Source organism: Lepidochelys olivacea (genome assembly GCF_965140295.1).
Source record: "Lepidochelys olivacea isolate rLepOli2 genome assembly, chromosome: 14".
In the NCBI taxonomy this organism is placed as follows: domain Eukaryota; kingdom Metazoa; phylum Chordata; order Testudines; family Cheloniidae; genus Lepidochelys; species Lepidochelys olivacea.
This window is the reverse complement of record NC_140424.1, coordinates 15,246,566-15,266,129: the sequence shown is the minus strand read 5'-3', so window position 1 is coordinate 15,266,129 and position 19,564 is coordinate 15,246,566. Positions and strand designations below refer to the sequence as shown.

The 19,564-nt window shown below is 46.6% G+C and overlaps 1 protein-coding gene across 1 annotated transcript; it reads right to left on the bottom strand.

The window, feature by feature from the left end:
- Window positions 1-1,764: 1,764 nt before the first annotated feature.
- On the bottom strand, window positions 1,765-17,776 carry TSEN54 (tRNA splicing endonuclease subunit 54). Its single transcript, XM_084646985.1, has 11 exons — window positions 17,693-17,776; window positions 16,661-16,825; window positions 15,901-15,964; window positions 15,660-15,743; window positions 13,834-13,932; window positions 13,261-13,313; window positions 11,599-11,697; window positions 8,975-9,624; window positions 8,317-8,377; window positions 7,073-7,189; window positions 1,765-3,225 (listed from the first exon to the last, which is right to left on the bottom strand). Exons 1-11 carry the CDS (start codon window positions 17,731-17,733, stop codon window positions 3,075-3,077), a joined length of 1,584 nt encoding a protein of 527 aa, XP_084503111.1. The 5' UTR covers window positions 17,734-17,776; the 3' UTR covers window positions 1,765-3,074.
- Window positions 17,777-19,564: the final 1,788 nt, after the last annotated feature.

The window sequence follows — 19,564 nt, the reverse complement described above, 5'->3', positions numbered from 1 at the left end:
TGAAGTGAGCTGTAGCTCACGAAAGCTTATGCTCAAATAAATTGGTTAGTCTCTAAGGTGCCACAAGTACTCCTTTTCTTTTTTATTGTCAGACAAAAGGGAATTTTAACAATGTCCCTTTCCCTCCACAGGGACAGTCAATTTATGGGGCACACAGGTGCACATCCCTACTTCACAATGAGGTATATGTTCAAATCTATCCCTGCATAAAAGATTCTTGCATTGTTCATAGGTGGACAAAGCTGATTGGCTGATGATTAAGTAATGATTTATACTTATGCCTGTGATGAGTCACAGACTTGGAGGTAGCTAGGCCACAGAGGTGACCTGGAGGAGGCAAAGAAATAAAGGGGATGGAGAAATTTAGTTCTCACAGAATGATGGAGCTGAAGGGACCATTCCTCCATGGGATTCTGCCCTTTTCATCTTGTTTTCCTACAGACGGCTCCAGTAGTATGAGGACTGATGTGTTAGCATGAAGAGTAAAGCTAGACACAGGAAATGACCCTATCATTCACTTTTTTGGTTTTGGTTTTGTAAACCTTTAGAGAAAGTTGAACACATTCTCGTCAGCACCCTTGGAAAGATCATATAGCTAGAAGCACCAGGATTGCTAGAAACACCAAGGTATGTGGCTTCATCACATGTCCTAATGTGAGAGGACATTAACTGGTCCAAAATACATGCTATCATGCCACACTGCTGCAGAATGGCACTCCACTGCCCAGTCAAAACTTTTTGTAGGTTGCCATGGTATGATGCTGCAACAGGCATTGACCCTATGGGACAAATTCCACAAAGTGGCCACTTTTCAGCTGTATTTCAAAAGAGATTTTAATTAACATGCCCCTTTCTAGCCTTCTGCTGCCATCTTGCTGCAACATCAGATTGTTCAGTGGCATGGGCAGGAGGAGAGTCTGGATATCCATCTGCTTTGTGCTCCAATTCTTGTACAGGCATCCAAAGCAGCTGAGCAATACAGCTACAGTTTCTCAATCCTTCCCAAAGTGATTATTAGATTGTAATTGTTTCGTGCTGAGTCAGAGAGTCTTGTCTACCCCAGAGAAACTCATCCTATAGCTCTTGTGGAGTCCATCAAATTTTGCCTTGGAGTAAGAAAGTGCAACTTTGACATCAACGGGAGTTGGGTCTGCCTAACTCCAGGAATAAATTTGGAGCTCTTTTTGCTCTATCTAAGAACAGGCAGATCACAGGAGCTCTCCCCACACTGCCTGAAACATGGAAGAATGCTGAATAAGCAGAATGGAGCTGCCACCAACCTTGTCCAGCCCTTCGCATCCCCCAAGCAGGCAGAGGCACCCTTATTTCCTTCTAGTGGCTAGGAAGGTGCATTGGGGGTACAGGGAGAAAGAGGGTAAATATTAATTCAGAACCTCAACAGGAGCAAATCAGCATCTTCTCTACTGAAGTCAGTGAAGCTATGCCCACTTACACCAGCTGATGATTTAGGCCAACATGTCAACTAATCACAGGGATAAACAAAGCAATCAGGGCACGAGCCTCTGCCACTTCACTGTGGCACGTGTGGCAATACACAAGGAAGATGTACCAAGCTTACAGCAGCACAGCATTAGGATTCCATGCCCCAAGGATCGTGCATGGACTCACAGGGTCTCTGGCTCTGTAGGACTGCATTCAGCGACAGCGCAGTTCCGCAGGCTGCCCTCTCACAGGACAAGACACTACTGATCAATTTTCACAGAAACACTAATAAATAAATTTCCAACAATGCAAGCCCCTGAGCAGGAGTAAGGCTTTTTTATTACTTTAGCCTCCAACCCTCCAAAAAAAAACAAAACACCCAAACATTCTGTATCAAATAAAATGTATCTAAAACATTTTCTGTAACACTTCTTAAGAAAGCTGAACCCTGAGCCCAGTAGTGTTAGAAGTCCCTTTTAGCCACAGACCAGGACTTTCTAGTACTAGTCACACTGGCATTTTTGCATAGACGTTAAAGAGTTTGGTATCAGGAGATTCAGGGGAAGGATTCCCATGCTGACAATGGTGGAAGGCAATTGGGTGATATCATCAATGCTTAGGACAGTGATCCTCAGCCTGGAGCGCTAGACCCACAGAACTACCAGGCTCAGCTCATGGGGAATTTGCAGGTTTAATCAGAGCTCCTCTCACTTGCAAGAGAGAGTGAGAAACATGATCCTGCATCCAGGAGAAAGGGCGTCAAATGGAAATGGGGTCACATTACTGCGATGGTGAGATGTCGTGACGCTGTGTGTGCTGTAGTTTTAATAGGGGATGATGCCGTCTCGCAATGACACATCTCAACGCGAACACCATAATACAATGTTAGCATGTTCCTCTGCAGTGACTACATGGCTCTCTGTGACTCCACTGGCTTACAAAGCAAAGCAGCTCTATTACCGGCAAGGAGCATTCGCCCAGGACTACTATCTCCTGCTGGCATACAAATACCAAGGCAAAGCCAGCATCATCATTTCTGTAGAAGAGTTCTTTTGCAGTGCCTTTATTTCTATCACACCAATAGTTTGCTAAGGATTTTATTAGATGGGTGTTGGTGCAGTAGAGTAACAGAGGCTTGCTATACCATTGACTGTCCTGGTTAGTTTATGAGTCTGATTCATCTACAGCAGTGGTTCTTAAACCATTCTTATGTTGTATTCAGACTGGCCTAGCCCAGTGGTTCTCAGAATACCACGTGTGGATTGCCAGTGAAGTTTATTCTAAAGGCCCACAAAGACAAAGAGAATGTCATGGGGAAGTGGTCCAGAGGATGATAAGAGCTGAAGAACCAGTGGATTAAAGAACAAAGCAGTGCGTGCTCCAACTAGAAGGGGCCCTACTAAAGCACAGAACATCATGCTTGTTTGTTTGGAGTGTATCTTGCTTTTACGAATGAGCTAGTTCCTAGCTGGCTGAGGCCTGTAGCAGTGGATAAGGTGGTTACCTCTCCTGCAAGCAGACTGGTTATCAGAGATTCTATTTGATATAATAGTCCATGAATCAAGAAATTACGCCTTGAGTAAAGTCCCTCACACTTTTCCCCAAAGCCATTTCTTTAAGGGATGATAAGTTCAGTGATAAATATCAACAGGCAGCTTGAATTCCTTGAAAGAATAAAAAGCAATGTCTCCATTGTCCACCAGTGCAAAGACCACCGGGACATCCTCGCTCTGAGAGGCAAGCTGCTTCAGTGCCCGCAGGGATGGGATCTGCTCGTCAAACCTGCAAAAGGAAGAAAGCCAGTCTCTCTCAAACTATCGGAATATTTACAAGACCAGCCACCCTGGTGAGTGTTGTCTATCAGAGACACCCACCGAGCGGCAAAAATACACTCCAAGGGCTTGCTCCATATTTAATATGAACATAAAAACAGCCATACTGGGTCAGATCAATGGCTCATCTAGCCCAGTATCCTGTTTTCAAACAGTGGCAGTGCCAGATGCTTCAGACGGAGCGAACAGAACAGGGCAATTTACCAAGGGATACATCCCGTTGTCCAGTTCCAGCTACTGATAGTCTGAAGTTTAGGGAAACACATAATACAGAGTTGCATCTATGACCATCTTGGCTAATAGCGCTTGATGGACCTATCCTCCATGAACTTATTTAATTCTTTTTTGAACCCAGTTATCCTTTGGCCATCCCTTGGCACCGAGTTCCACAGGTTGACTATGCATTACCTAAAGTAGTACTTATATTTGTTTTAAACTTGCTGCCTATTAATTTCATTGCGTGACCCCTAGTTCTTGTTACGTGAAGAGGAAAGAACACTTCCTTATTCACTTTCTCCACACTATTCATGATTTATAGACCTCCATCATATCCCACCCTTAGATGTCTCTTTTTTAACCTGGACACTCCAAAATTTTTTAATCTCTCCTCAAATGGAAGTTGTTCCATACGCCTAGTCATTTTTGTTGCCCTTCTCTGTACTTTTTCCCATTCTACAACATCTTTTTGGAGATGGAACGAGTAAAACTGCATGCAGTATTCAAGGTATAGGCGTACGATGGATTTATATACTGGCATTATGATATTTTCTGTCTTATCCATCCCTTTCCTAATGATTCTGAACATTGTTAGCTTTTTTGATTGCTGCTGCACACTGAGCAGATGTTTTCAGAGAACTATTCATGATGACTCTAAGATCTTTTTCTTGAGTGGCAATAGCTAATTTAGACCCCACCATTTTGTATGTATAGTTGGGATGATGCTTGGCAATGTGGAATACTCTGCATTTATCAATATTGAATTATCTGCCATTTTGTTGCCCAGTCAACCTGTACAATCTTGAATAATTGTATCATATGCAAACCTTACCACCTCACTGTTTGCCCCTTTTCCCAGATCATTTATGAATGTGTTGAACAGCGCCGGTCCCCATGCAGATCCTTGGGGACCCTGCTATTTACCTCTCTCCACTGTGAAAAACTGATCATTTATTCCTACTAGGGCTCTCGCTTAATCGTAGCTAACTCACGCGATTAACTCAAAAAAATTAATCGTGATTAATCACCATTTTAATTGCATCGTTAAACAATAGAATACCAATTGAAATGTATTAAATATTTTTGTTTTACAACACAATACAATATATATGAAAATGTAGAAATTGAAATTGAAGTGTATATTATTTTTTATTACAAATATTTGCACTGTAAAAATGATAACAAAAGAAATAGTATTTTTCAATTCACCTCATACAAGTACTAGTGCAATCTTGGTCGTGAAAGTGCAACTTAACAAATGTAGATTTTTTTTGTTACATAACTGCACTCAAAAACAAAACAATGTAAAACTTCAGAGCCTACAAGTCCACTCAGTCCTACTTCTTGTTCAGCCAATCACTAAGATAAATAAGTTTGTTTACATTTACAGGAGATAATGCCTCCTCTTATTTACAATGTCACCAGAAAGTGAGAACAGGAATTTGCATGGCACTTTTGCAGCCAGCATTGCAAGGTATTTATGTGCCAGATATGTTAAACATTCGTATGCCCCTTCATACTTTGGCCATCATTCCAGAGGACATGCTTCCATGCTGATGACGCGCATTAAAAAAATAATGTGTTAATTAAATTTGTGACTGAACTCCTTGGGGAGAACTGCATGTCTCCCGCTCTGTGTTTTACCCACATTCTGACATATATTTAATGTTATAGCCGTCTTGAATGATGACCCAGCACATGTTGTTCATTTTAAGAACACTTTCACTGCAGATTTCACAAAATGCAAAGAAGGTACCAATGTGATATTTCTAAAGATAGCTACAGCACTTGACCCAAGGTTTAAGAATCTGAAGTGCCTTCCAAAATCTGAGAGGGACACGGTGTAGAGCATGCTTTCAGAAGTCTTAAGAGAGCAACCCTCCAACATGGAAACTACAGAACCCAAACCACCAAGAAAGAAAATCAACTTTGTGCTAGTGGCATCTGACTCAGATAATGAAAATGAACATGTGTCGGTCCGTACTGCTTTGGATTCTTATCAAGCAGAATCCATCATCAGCATGGACGCATGTCCCCTGGAATGGTGGTTGAAGCATGAAGGGACATATGAATCTTTAGTGCATCTGGCATGTAAATATCTTGTGATTCTGGCTACAACAGTGCCATGAGAACGCCTGTTCTCACCGTCAGGTGACTTTGTAAACAAGAACCGGGCAGTATTATCTCCTGCAAATGTAAACAAACTTGTTTGTCTGAGCGATTGTCTTAACAAGAAGTAGGAGTGAGTGGACTTGCAGGCTCTAAAATTTTACATTGTTTTATTTTTGAATGCAGGTTTTTTTATTTTTTTTTTACATAATTCTACATTTGTAAGTTTAACTTTCATGATAAAGAGATTGCACTACAGTACTTATATTAGGTGAATTGAAAAATACTGGGTTTTTTTTTTTTTTTTTACAGTGCAAATACTTGTAACCAAAAATAAACATAAAGTGAGCACTGTACACTTTGTATTCTGTGTTGTAATTGAAATCAGTATATTTGAAAATGTAGAAAACACCCAAAAATATTTAAATAAATGGCATTCTATTGTTTAACAGTGCGATTAATAGCACAATTAATTTTTTTAATCGCATGACAGCCCTAATTCCTATCCTTTGATTCCGATCTTTTAACCACTTGCTGATGCATGACAGGACCTTCCCTCTTATCCTAGAACTGCCTACTTTGCTTGAGAGCCTTTGGTAAGGGATTTTGTCTCAGGCTTTCTGAAAGCTCAAGTACATTATACTCACTAGATCACCCTTGTCCACATTTGTTGACCCCTTCAAAGAATACAACACGGGGGAGGCATGATTCCCCTTTACAAAAGCCATGTTAACTCTTCTCCAACATGTTGTGTTCATCTGTGTGTCTGATAATTCTGATCTTTACTACAGTTTCAACCAATCTGCATGGTACTGATCCTGCAATAAGTTCTAGGCAAGTGCAGCCCTATATCCATACATAGCCCTTGGAGATTTGCACAGGCTGAGGGATCTGCTGCACAGGGCTCATTGCAGGACCAGGGCCAAAGGGTCAATATTGTGGTCCTTATGTTCCAGCTGCTTCTTGCTTTGGGAGGACAGTTACCAACAGCCTCTGTGAACCAGGACATGGTATCTCAGTTAAATAGTATAAAGTTACTTCTTGTTTCTACTTAAATAGTGAGCTCTTTGGGGCATGGTCTGTCTTTTTGTTCTACATTTGTACGTTGCCTAGCACAATGAGGTCCTGGGCCACGTCCAGGACTCCTAAGTGCTATAGTAATAAAAATACTAAATAATAATACCAGCACCATTTAAGCTGCAATATGATGACAACCTAAAGTAGGATCAGGGTCCGAGGCTGGGGTGGAGGGTGACCAGGCAACAGATTCCAACAAGGTGGGGGAGAAAATGTGGGAAAATCTTGGCAGGGCCGTTTTAAATGAAAACTGCCTGATAATCCAGCAAATACACAAGATCCTGCAGTCAGTAACTTTCCACTAGGCTTAAATTTCCATAGCAGCAATACAGGGCACTTCAAATAATTGCACACAGAAACACTCATTAATAACAGCCAGGGTACATGGCCAGTACCTCCGCACACACATCCTGGCATACGGCTTCCCAGGGTCGTTCTTCTTGAAGTTGGCAACTGCATCTGCTTGATACACACTGAAGTTTATCTTCATACCCTCCGTATCCTCCTGCAGCCTGTAGGATGAGATACACATGCATACTTGGAATGACACATCACGGGACTCTGTCACCTCCCAGGCTGCAGATGCATCAGAGCAAGGAGCGAAACAAAGTCTTTAAGTCGGCCTACCTAAAACCCTAGGTCCTTTGCTTCCCAGGGACCATTTAGAATCTTCCTTCTTAGGCAAAACGGCCAGTCCTGGAGTTATTCTGGAAGGGTCTGATCCAAAATCCACTGAAGTTAATGCAGAGACTCCCACTGATGGCAGTGGGCTTTGGATAAGACCCTAAGTGCTTCATCCTGAAAGATTATGAGCCCCCTTGGGAACAAGCCCCCACTACAGAGCAACTCCTTAACCAACTAGCACCATTTCCATGTGAAGTGGAGAACCACACACAGCTTCCCAAGCTTCCTGATGCAAGGCCTGTGCACTAATAGGCCAGCTCCAGCACCCACACCTTGCATGCTACTCTCTCTCTGTGCCCCACGGTGCAGGCATCCCAAGCGGAGGTGCACACTCCAGTAGATCCAAACACAAAGCAGGCTGCTTGGATACCCATCTGCATCATAGCACTAGTGCAAACTACTAGTGTGCAATGTTTGTTTACCACAGACCTGTGCACAACCATCACACAACTCCTCCCAGATAGGAGCACAGCCAGAAGGTTGGGGGATTTGATTTTAAAATCTCATTCAACTCCACAGCCTGCAGCTGGGATGGAAGAGCATCCCAGGGACAAAACACACATTGATAGAGCACTGAAAGCCTATGACATTAGTAGGCCTCAGTGCAGAGAGGGAATGTAAGGAATGAAAGGTTCACTGCAGTATGATGGACTTTGCCCATGCAGTCTAATAAGAGCTTATACACCAGTGCTGTAATCAGCCTGGAACATAACTGATTTGTTGATGGACTCTGCTGCAGCTCCTGCATGGTGACATGGCATTGCATGTACATGCCAGCCCCTCAGTAAGGATGTACCCAGCCCACGGGAGGAGCACTGGGAAGTTCTTTTTGCTCCCATGCACCAGGTACATTAGGCAGTTCTGAAGCCATTGTGGAGAACAAATCACATGAGGAAGGACAATGTTTTGGTGAGTTAGACCCATCTTCCCTACAATCTGCTGGCTCAATACTAACCGGAAGGCTCCATCCAGGATGTGGGAAGGTTGCAGCACACTGATCTGCTGGAGGACAGCAGCTGGTGGAAGAAAGAACAGGAAAGGTTCAGACTCTTTAGTTCAGTCTGTGAAATCTTCTCTACACTCTTGCCCAGTCCAGGTTAGACTCGGAGCGCTTCGCACCTCCCCTCTGAGCCTCCCTGCTTCGACAAGGCAGCCACATCACCCTCCCATCCTCTTGCTACTTCAATGATTTTTACTTCCCCTGTCCCTTCTCCTTAACTTGCCAGGGCAAATACACAGCCTCAGCGCCAGCAGGGACTGCCCTGCTCCCACCTAATTCCAGATGGAAAACAGCCTAATGGGTCACAGAAGAGAGCTGGAAAGTGCCGTCTAGTCTCTCCCCTGGCCAGTGCAGGGCCATTCTATGCTCTGCTCGTCCAGGCCGATGCCATGAGGCTTCCTCTGCTTCCCATAGGTAACTCTTCCCCCTCACAGTTAGGATGTTTGTTCTGATATTCAGCCTACATTTCCCTTCCTTCTGTTCCCACTAATTGCTCCCAGGTGGTCCGTGGTGAGCAATCCCTCCCCCCACATACTCGCAATGGGTCACGACACCCCATGTGGGTCACCAATTGGCCAAGATGTGTTAAGGGCTTTTCTTCCAGGTCAGATACCTGCTGAGGCCACTTGATCCGGCTTCACCAGCGGGGTGACAGGCTGGTCCCACAGGTGCGAAGGCCGCCTCCCTGCCCTCCGCTGGCTCCTCTGCTTCAGAAGCTCCTTGTACTCCTGCCAGTTGGAGCAGCGCCTCACCTTCCTGTCTGCATTGATGCTGCTCTTGTATCTGCTCTCCCTCTCCCGCTGCTCCCGCTCCTTCCGTGACAACTTCTCACGCTTTTGGTTGACCAGCTTGCGCCAGCGGGTGGCGTCAGCCTCCCGCCCAACTACATTCTCCGGGAGCAGTCTCTCATCAGGCTGTGGCAGGAAGGTGTGTGGGCAGTCAGAAGCCATGTTGGGGAAGGCGATTCTGGTGAAGTCCCAACGGGGCAGGTGGGTGTCACTGCAGCTGTTCCCAGCAGCCTTCCCATAGTCTCCAGCCTGAGCTTTTGAGAGACTGGGGGGCTTGCTGAGTTGTACTGCATCAGTGGGAACTTGGGCTGACTCCCCATCTCCACTGGCAGGATCTGACTCTTTTGACTTCTCTGACAAACAGCTCCCTCCAGAGGCTGGGTGACTGGGACCGCCACAGCTGTCACTGGCCTTTTCTGGGGTCTCTTCACCTTCTGGAGGATTCCCAGATGCCTTTGGTTTCTTGTCTTGTAACCTTAAAACAGAAAAAGGGGCTAAAATTCAGAATTTTGCTCTCTTGAAGTCCTTTCAGCAGATTTTGCCCCCCTCCATGGGTAACAAAAACAGTGTGGTCCCTGAGCATGAGAAGGGGAGAAGGCTAGGATACTGGGAGCCCAGGAAGGGGCCTACACACCCTCATTAACAGGCTCTTCCTTAGAACTAGGGTCTTTTTGCTTGTGTGAAGTATTCTGCACCATTTTGGTGCTTCTCAGAGTGATGGATGGATAGTGCTAGCTAAAGACAAACACAGAAGCAGGAAATGCAATGCAAGTGTCCCACACAGCTCTGTAAACACACCACAGTCCTGACCTAGAGCACCCCCTGCTATTCCCATCTTGGTTCCTCCTCACACTGTTCTACCCATGCCCTCAAGCTCGTCCGGCAGCCCCCACCTCTGCTATTCCAGCCCTGAGCAGGCACTGACAAATGTACCAATGGAATGGAGTGGGTTTAAAACAAAGATATAAAATTCTCCGGGAACTGGGCTGAAAGACTGCTGAATTGCAATTAATTTGCAAACTGGACACCATTACATTAGGCTTGAATAAAGACTGGGAGTGGATGTGTCATTACACAAAGTAAAACTATTTCCCCATGTTTATTTTCCCCCCCATGCTGTTCCTCACGTTCTTGTCAACTGCTGGAAATGGCCCACCTTGATTGTCACTACAAAAGGGTTTTTTTCCCTCTCCTGCTCGTAATAGCTCACCTTTCCTGATCACTCTCCTTACAGTGTGTATGGTAACACCCACTGTTTCACGTTCTCTGTGCATAAAATCTCCCCACTGTATTTTCCACTGCATGCATCCGATGAAGTGAGCTGTAGCTCACGAAAGCTCATGCTCAAATAAATTGGTTAGTCTCTAAGGTGCCACAAGTCCTCCTTTTCTTTTTGGGCTGAAACTGTTACACAAGATTTGATCCCAGGTCTCCAGACCTGAAAGGCTAGTTCATAAGTCCACAGTTTTACCTCGAATGGCTTTCTGAAATTGCATCATAACCCATACCGCATTAATGTGTTTGAAAAACACTTCTGCACCAGGAGTGACCTAGACTGATTATTCTGCCCTTCCCTGTTTCTAAGTCTGTGGTGCCACCTACTGCTAATTGTGTTAATAAATAATAATGTATTATTATTTGCATTGTGGTAGTGCCTCAGGGCTGCCATCATGGACATCATTGTTCTAGGTGCTGTACAAACACAGAACAAAAAAAACTGGTCCCTGCCCTAAAGAGCTTAACCATACTAGAATTAACACTAGAAGGCTTCTGTTCTTCCATGGCTGCTGATCAGTCCTTTTTCAGAGCTCCTTTAATGGTGCCTTATTTCTTTAGATGTGAAAAGGAGAGAGGAGTTTCCTGCAATTTGCTTCTCATATATAGACCTCTCTCTTTCCATTCAAGGATCTCACACACCGACCACCATCAGCAGACGGGACTAACCAGACAATCTGCCCCCAAGCTCAGTTCAGCCCTTGTAACAGTGGCTGTGATAAGGGGAATACATTGCAAAGGGTCACTACAACCCCTGAAGTGTTTGGGTGGAAGTGAAACACCAGTTGCTTTCAGGCAATTTACCTGGGGGACGAGGGGTAGGAGATTTTGTAGTGACATAGTGATGTATGAGCCGGGGCTCCAACACAATACTGGGGGAACAGAGGGCATGGGGAGGGGAAGAAAAGCCATGAATGCATCCATTGTAAAAGATGTGTTGTGAATTGATCGGGATCTGATCACCTGAATACTGTTTCCAATGACATTCAGTCAGATTACTAAACTCAGAACCAGCACCCGAGACAACTTGCAGGGACCAACAGGCTGAGGCTGGTGGGGACCTGTTTGTTTCTTGCCCTTAGATGGAATGGACAGCGAGCAACATTTTTAGCTGTGGCCCAGAACATGAGTTAGTCCATCAAGGGCTTGCCACAACGTGTCTGTTTTCCTTTACCGGGAGCTGGAGCTCCTCTTCCTTTTGCGATGGCATTTTCCAGCGCTCTTGCGAAAACTGTCCAGATTCAGCTGCCTCTCGTATTGAGATGGGACAGCACTGTAATGAGGCAGAGAGACAAAGGGATTAAGGGAGAGAGAGATTGGCAGTGTTAGAAAATCTCTTCCAAGTAAAGCCGTAGGTAAATGTAACAGCAAAAGCTTCTCACTGGCTATGGAAACTGCTGCAAGGAGGACTAGGACAGCAGAAAGAATCTCCCCACCCCGAGTCACTTGTCCAGTCCCATTACTCATGCACCCACGTCCCATCTGAACAATAAGAAAGTCTGTTGTACCATTTTTGGTGCATAACCCTTGAAGTGCCGGAATGCAAGCCACACTCAGAGACCGCTCCACTTCATCTGAGCCAATGATCTTGGGGGATGCAGGTCTCGGGACTCAAGTGTGGGATGCTTACATGGAATTAGAGCATCCAAGAGGTTAAAGGGAAAAAAACCCTCTAGGGTCCTGAGGGCTGGAAAGCCTCAATTCATCCAGGTGATTTATCTGTGACATCTCTATAAGGAGAAGAAGCGGGGAGCCACCTGCAGGTCTCAGTGACTATTATTTATCATTTGTATTGAAGGAGAACCTATGGGCACTAGTAGTTATGGATGAGGGCCCCATAGTGCTAGACACTGTACAAACAGCAAACAAAAAGTGCCCCCAGAGAGCTTACAATGTAAGTGCTGCACAGTAAATGCTACCTCATAATATACTTGCTATTATTATTTGTATTATGGTAGTGCCTACAGGTCCCAAACAAGATCAGGGCCCTATCATGCCAGCTGCTATACAAACACAAAGCAAGAGAGAATCCCTGCTCCAAAGAGCTTTTAGTCTAACTAGACCAGACAAACATACAGAGGCACAGGAAGATGAAGTGACTTGTCTACGGTCACAGCAGGTCAGTGGCAGAGCTGGGAATGGAATCCAGGTCTCCTAACTCCCAGTCCACCGCCCTGTCCACTGGACCAAGCAAATGACAATACTTTCCCTAAGGCTGAGGAGCCGTTGAATGTTTAAAGCAGGGCTTTGGAGCAGAGCCTGGAGCTGGAGCACGGAGCAGCTCCAGAGCAGTGGAGCTGCAGGTTTTTGCCTGGAGCTGGAGCAGAGCTCCAGTTGGGGAGGTTTAGGTTGGATATTAAGAAAAACTTTTTCACTAGGAGGGTGGTGAAACACTGGAATGCGTTACCTAGGGAGGTGGTGGAATCTCCTTCCTTAGATATTTTTAAGGTCAGGCTTGACAAAGCCCTGGCTGGGATGATTTAGTTGGGGATTGGTCCTGCTTTGAGCAGGGGGTTGGACTAGATGACCTCTTGAGGTCCCTTCCAACCCTGATATTCTATGATTCTATGATCATGGCTTCCACCATACAAGGGAATTACTGGCTCAGCTCAGGCTTCATCTGCCAACTAAGAATCACATCTAGAGATTCCCAGACCCCTACGAAGATTCGTAGGCCTCCTGTGCCGGAGCAGTGGATCTGAAGAAGCAAGCCCACTATAGCAAAGGGGAGCCTAGGAGAGCAGAGCACCTCCTCTTTGCCCTGCATCTGGGACATTCCAGCATGGGCTCTGAAAGACAGCAGCAAGAAGGGGTGAGGAAAGGAAAAGCCAGATACCTGGGGCAGAATCTCAGCACAATGTAACCCAGTCTCTTCAAGTGGCTGAACACCTTAAAAGAGCAAAGAAAACCAAGAATGTGAAATGATCACCTTAAAAAAAAAAAAAATCAATCAGCATTCTCTTTCTGTATCATATGGCAAGCTGAGTTAGATACTATCTGAATGACTGATTCAGACCAAAGACAGCTAAGCATAGAGTGTGCCTAGACTCCAGTATTCTCTCCACAAAAAGTACAAGAGAGATCATATGGGTAAAACTTCATTAGATGCCAAAGCACCACAAATCTGGCTGGGACTCTGCATGGCTTGAGAGCCAGCATGGCTGTGGGAGTGATCATCCACATGGAGAATCTGACTGGCACAAATGCCCAGCTTGCTACAGCACCCAAAAAGTGCCAAATGCCTCCTGGGCCTCCAGTGATATAGTGGTGGAATAAATAAATAAATAAACAAACAAACTGCACCCCCCTCCCTAAATTGTAGACTCCCACCACCATCTGAATAGGTGACCTGTAACCACCCCTTACCCACTCCTATGATCACTACTGATGTCAAATCCTTTGTGCACACCTGGTACTGCAGCAGGCTCACCGTCCCTTGGGACAGCAGGGTCTCATAGGCTTCTTGTATGGACAAGGGCAGGTCCCTGTAAAAGAGCTGAATAGAGCCCTGAAAAACAGAAGCTGGGGTTTAGGAACCACAGGTTGCAGGAAACCAGTATTGCAGGGTCCAGGCCCATTCCTTCCTTGTGGTCTCAATAGCTGGTCCCAGCATCCAGCTGCTTTTGACTCAAACTCCAGCTTGGTGCTTCTTAAGTATCAAATTATTTTAATGTAACTTCTCTCCTACAAATCTGTGATGCCAGCTTATTCTCAAGTGCACAGTGGCACGCTCCCTCTATATTGGGTCTAATGGGGTGGAGTTAGCATTGGTCAGCACTGCCACAAAACTTACTAAGTTGGGCCTTCCCATGCAAGCACACACATTGCTGTAACAACGAGGAGTCCTTGTGGCACCTTAGAGACTAATAAATGTATTTGGGCATAAGCTGTGTATTCACTGTTTATACATTGCTGTGTAATCAAAAAATAACTGGCAATAACCTGGGCTAGCTCCTGAAATATGTTGAGCACCCACAATCCCCAATGACCTCAGAGGTGGCTATGGGCACTCAGCTTCTCTCAGCCTTAGTCTCTCTAACATTGGGGCCTGCTCATTAGCTAATTTTAAGCTAAACCTCTCCCACCTTGATTTGGTTGCCCACAAAATACCAAGTACTAGGAAATATGCCTCCCGCGGGGTAGATGCATCTTGCAGGTCTTTTCTGTCTCTAAAACCTACTTGATTCTGTGTCCAGCGGCCAACTGCACAATTTCATTTTCAAATCAGGCCACTTATGATCTCTAGCCCTTGGCAAATCACAACCCCAAATCAAAAAAGCCCTTGAAATCAGAGTTCGAATGAGACCATCTGCTGTCCTGAATCCAACAGTTTATCAAAACAAAACAAGTGCATCTTTAGACTTGAATAGACGGTCTTGACCTGATAGGATTTCTCAATGGTAACACATAGGTCCCTCAAGAACAGAGAATGCCAACCCAACCTTAACTGGGAGCATCAGGGCTGAGAATTCTCTGGGCAAAGGAAAAGAAACTGGTCTCTTTGCTCTCATCCCTCTTTGACTTTCTGTTTGGCAATATATGCCAGAAAGGGGTGCCAGGCATTTAACCACAGAGCAAGTACAGCACTGGAAACACATGTACATGCATCTCACACACTAATACACCTCAGCTGCCTCACCTAGAGGGACCTGATTTGATGCCTAATATCCCACATCATCTACATAGATAATAAAGGACACATTTTGTTCCAAAACCACATGAACGATTATGCATCAGGATAAAAATATATGATTTTGTTCCACAAATAAAGCACTGGGCGGTGCTGGCCCCTAAGAAAAGGGGTGCCCTGTGCATTTTACACAGTTATTTATTTCCTTGTACTGCAGGCGGTAACCCTAATAATGAAAGATATGTTGCACCAGAGCGTGAAAGGGTTGACAGCTACTTTAGGGCACAGGCCCCCTGGCTCTTCTTTGAACCAGTGGCCTAGAGTAGAAAGGTTTTGTGTCTCATCACCTACAGCCAGTCCGTCAGGAATTGGGCCTTTTGAGGACAATTGTTTATTCAGATTGTAGTAGAGACCAACATGTGCCATGTGGTTTCAGACTGTGTCCTTAAGAGTATACACAAGTGGAAGATCTTGAACTATCGAGAAGGATGAAGGATCCACTGCAGGTATCCTAATGCTCTCTCTGCCTTCCCAGCTACTATTGCTCCTGCAACAGTGTTATTCAAAAAGAATCCACTGCCCCCAAGCCTGGGCATCCTACTCACGCATTCCAGTAGATAGAGGGCTTCCTCTGGCAGTAGGCACTGTTTGCCATGCACTGTGAACCCCATAGTGTGCCAGAACTTCCCCTGGGAACAAAAGGATAAATCTGTGATGTGCTGGAGCCATCCCCTACTCAGAGCCAGGCTTTCTCCCACACTGGGACACAAATTAAAAATCAGACAGACAATCTGCATTTACCAGCAGGAGGCGACAGTGTCAAACTCATACAACATCGCCACTTACCGCAGGGGATTTCAGCTCCACGATGCCCTCTCGTGGCTTCCATTCAGCTTTCACCAAACTTCCCCTGAGAAGTTAAAAAAAACCCAACACATATCAGTAGACATCAGCCCACCCTTCCTTTTCCCCCTCAATGTAATGATTTAATAAATCTTCCTCTCCATCAGTATGTGAGAAGGCAGCAGGATAGGAAGTTGCAAACTTCCAGAGGGAGTTCTCTGAGGCTAAAAGCGCTCCTGCCAGAAAGGCTTCCCATCTGAGCCCACAGTACAATGTACAGTAACATTCTGCAGTTCCTGAAATCACTCTACACTGCGGTCTCCAACACACAAAGCAAAGCACATGCTCTTGTGGGGGGCGTTTCAGAACTGCAGAGAGGGAACAAAGAGCGACTTGGCAAGAGGAGTGTGGCTCTAAAAGGAAGTGCATTTTAAGTGACTTGGAGACAGGAGTCTTGGGTTCTATCGCGGGCTTGCCATGTGTGCAGAGATAAATCATGTCACCTCTCTGTCTCAACTACTCCATCTGTAAAATGGGAAGATGTTTAACTCTCAGGGATGCTAGAAGGCCTTAATATATTCCTGCAAGAGCCTTGAATGAACAGTGCTATAGAAACCCACTGTACTATCAGCATTAATAGATCATTAGCATCCAGGACATGACTTCTCCCTGATGCACTCTGATCATCCTGAGAGTCAGCAAGAGCCCCAAGAGCAGCGTTGCCACTGAGGAACATGATCTCAGCCCAGATGAAGGAACTTACAGCCTCTCCACACGCTCCTCTGCCAGAAGCTGCCAGTGCTCCTCCCGGCACCGGTGTAGCCTCTTTGCCTGCTCTTCCGAGCTATTGGGGATGAAGTCCTTCTGGCCGTGTGAACACTGAGGAACCTTGCGGTCACGCGTCCGAGCCGCCAGCAGCTCAGCTGGGCTGGGGGAGATTAAATGTTAAGAGAACATCTGGGCTGCAGTTCCTTTCCAAAAACTCCTGCTGCTTGAAGATGCAGTCCCAAAAGGGGGGCAGGGGAATGCTGGCCACCTCGCTCTGGCTAGCTCAGGGGGTTGATAACAAGCTTGCCTTCCTCCTCCAAGGGACTAGCAGGAACCAAACACTCCCAGGTGACGGCTCTGTGGGAAGGGGTTTTGTGCACTAAGGGGGTACGGCAGCCGAGTGCCCAGCAGGCAGATGTCTGTGTCACAGTGTTCACACCTGGCACCCGGCCCCTTGGCTGGCATTGGGAGCCGGGAGGCCAAGCCACTGAGGTTGAGCTTAGCCTATGGCCACACAGATTGTGGTTCCGCAGGTCAGGGTTGAAGCACGCTGGCAGGGGGAAGCGGCCCACGCTGGGCACCTGCTCTGGCGCTACGGTCTGCAGGGCTGCCCAGGCCCCTCCGCCAGCCCCACTGCCAAGGGGCAACAGATTTCACCCAAGGTCCAAACAAACTAGCGTGTCACGGGGCAGGAAACTCCCTCCCCCCTCCCTGCTGGCAGCGCCGCCGCACTGGGGTCCTGCTCTATGGGCTAAATAGGCCTCTGGGGGACCCCCACCAGGGCCCCACTCTGCGGGGGCGAAGGGGCGCTGCCCCTTTATCTGGTCCCCACGTCCACACACGGGGGGGGGGACGACGACGACGCAACACTGGCCCTTTAACCCGCCGCCTCCCCGCAGTGCCGGGGCGTTCGCAGCACGGAGGCGGGGGCTGAGGTGCTGCCCCGTTAAGGGCCCCTGGAGCCCGATTGCCCAGCGCAGGCCAGCCCCCGATTGCCCAGCGCAGGCCAGCCCCCGCCTGCCTGTACCCGAAGAGGCGGCCCACGCGGGGCTCCCGCTCGGGCTCCATCCGGCAGCTCGGCGTGGCCAGGCTCTGTCTTCCCCTGCAGGCCTGCAGAGCTCCGCGGGGTCCTAGTGCGGCACGGGTACCGGGAGAGGAGGCGCTTCCCCTGGGTCCTAGTGCGGCCCAAGTTCCTGAGCTTTACCAAGAGCTAGGCCGGGCCGGCCTTGGGGGTCGCAGTGGCCAGGCTGCCGGCCTTAGAGCGCCCCTAAGCGGGGCGAGCCAGCTCACTGGTGCCGCCTGCGGGAGCCACCACAGCCTAACACTATCCTCCAGGGAGCCAAGACCCTCAGCTGCAGACAGGACCCCCCTGGACTGGACTGGCCCCTCTGGCCCTTACCATCCCTGCACTGAGACCACATCTCAGGGAGTGCTGGGGATGGGGGTTAGAGCCGAGCATGCTAGTGTCTTTGGCTCACGCTCACATGTGGGCTTATACTCATCTATGAACATTCATTCACAGTACACAGAGTCCTGCACAAAGGCATCTCAGGCTCCATGTCATGCACCCTCATACATGATGATTTGCACAACTACATTTTGCATGCACACTCACAGATGGATATATTCATCCCTTCGCACTCCTGAAAAAAGGCATGACTCACCACATGCTCACCACCAGAAGGCTCTGTGGGGTCAGACCCATTATAGTGAGGCCCCACAACCCCCCTCCTGAAAATACATGACCATCAATATCCCCACCTTATAGAGGGGGGAGCAGCTCAAGATCAGTCACAGCCTCACATTTGTTGCAGTCCTGATGCTCCTGCAGAGTGAGTGCAGAATACTACCACATCAGCATTCTCCCCTCACACCAGTGGTCATGTCTTACACCCAGGTCACTCAGGTATAAACAACTCCACAATGTGCAAGATAGTAGAGCATCAGGTCCGTAGTGATCAAAGCTTGTAAAATTAACATCCCTCTTGCAGCAAAATCAGGACAAAGCCCATATAAAAGGTCTTGATCACACTCCCATTAAAGACAATTGACTTTAATGGAAGCAGGATCAGACCCAGCATTTTCCCAGTGACATGATTGTGGTCCATGGTGAATTTATTTCCTTGTAATCAAAGCAGTCTTGACAGAGTTAGGTGTTCTGGCCAGATTGGAAATGGGATTAAGAAAGTCAACATCTGTACGGTGCTTCACCAGCTCTTGACAAGCTATTTTTTTCAAGAATTGTTGACAATCCTTGAGGAGAGAGTGATAATTTGAAAGTAATTTCTTAACCCCTCTCATCAACTGGCAATAATTTAGCAATTCCATAAACAGATGGTATATTCCTGCTACTTAATGAAAAATTATACAAAGTGGTCAAAGGCAAGTAAACTAGCCTGCAGCCAAATTGGGGGGGGGGGGGGTGTGTGTAATCAAAAGATCTTGTTCCTACAGATTTAGCTAAGTCTATTAGTAACAGTTTTGTAGTTTTCTGAGTCCTTCTGTTATCAAACATTTCGGGGCCACTAGGAGGACTGAAGTGATATATGCCACCTGAATCTATGATCTCATCAAATCTCAAACTAAGCAAGGTTCAATCTAGTGAGTTTGGAAGGGTGACCTCCAAGGAAAACCCAGGCACTGCAAAAAAGGGTTTTAGTCATTCAATAGGTGGCACTCTTTCTTCTAAGTCAGCACTATGCCAAGAAGAAAAGGAGTACTAGTGGCACCTTAGAGACTAACCAATTTATTTGAGCATAAGCTTTCGTGAGGCTTCATTGGTGCAGTTATGCTGGACGCACTGTGATACAAATGAGTCATAAAACTGAAATCCTTATTGCTTTTATGGCTTGTCTTCACTGCTGAAGAGCTGTGGTTTTTATCTTGGGTTAACTAACTA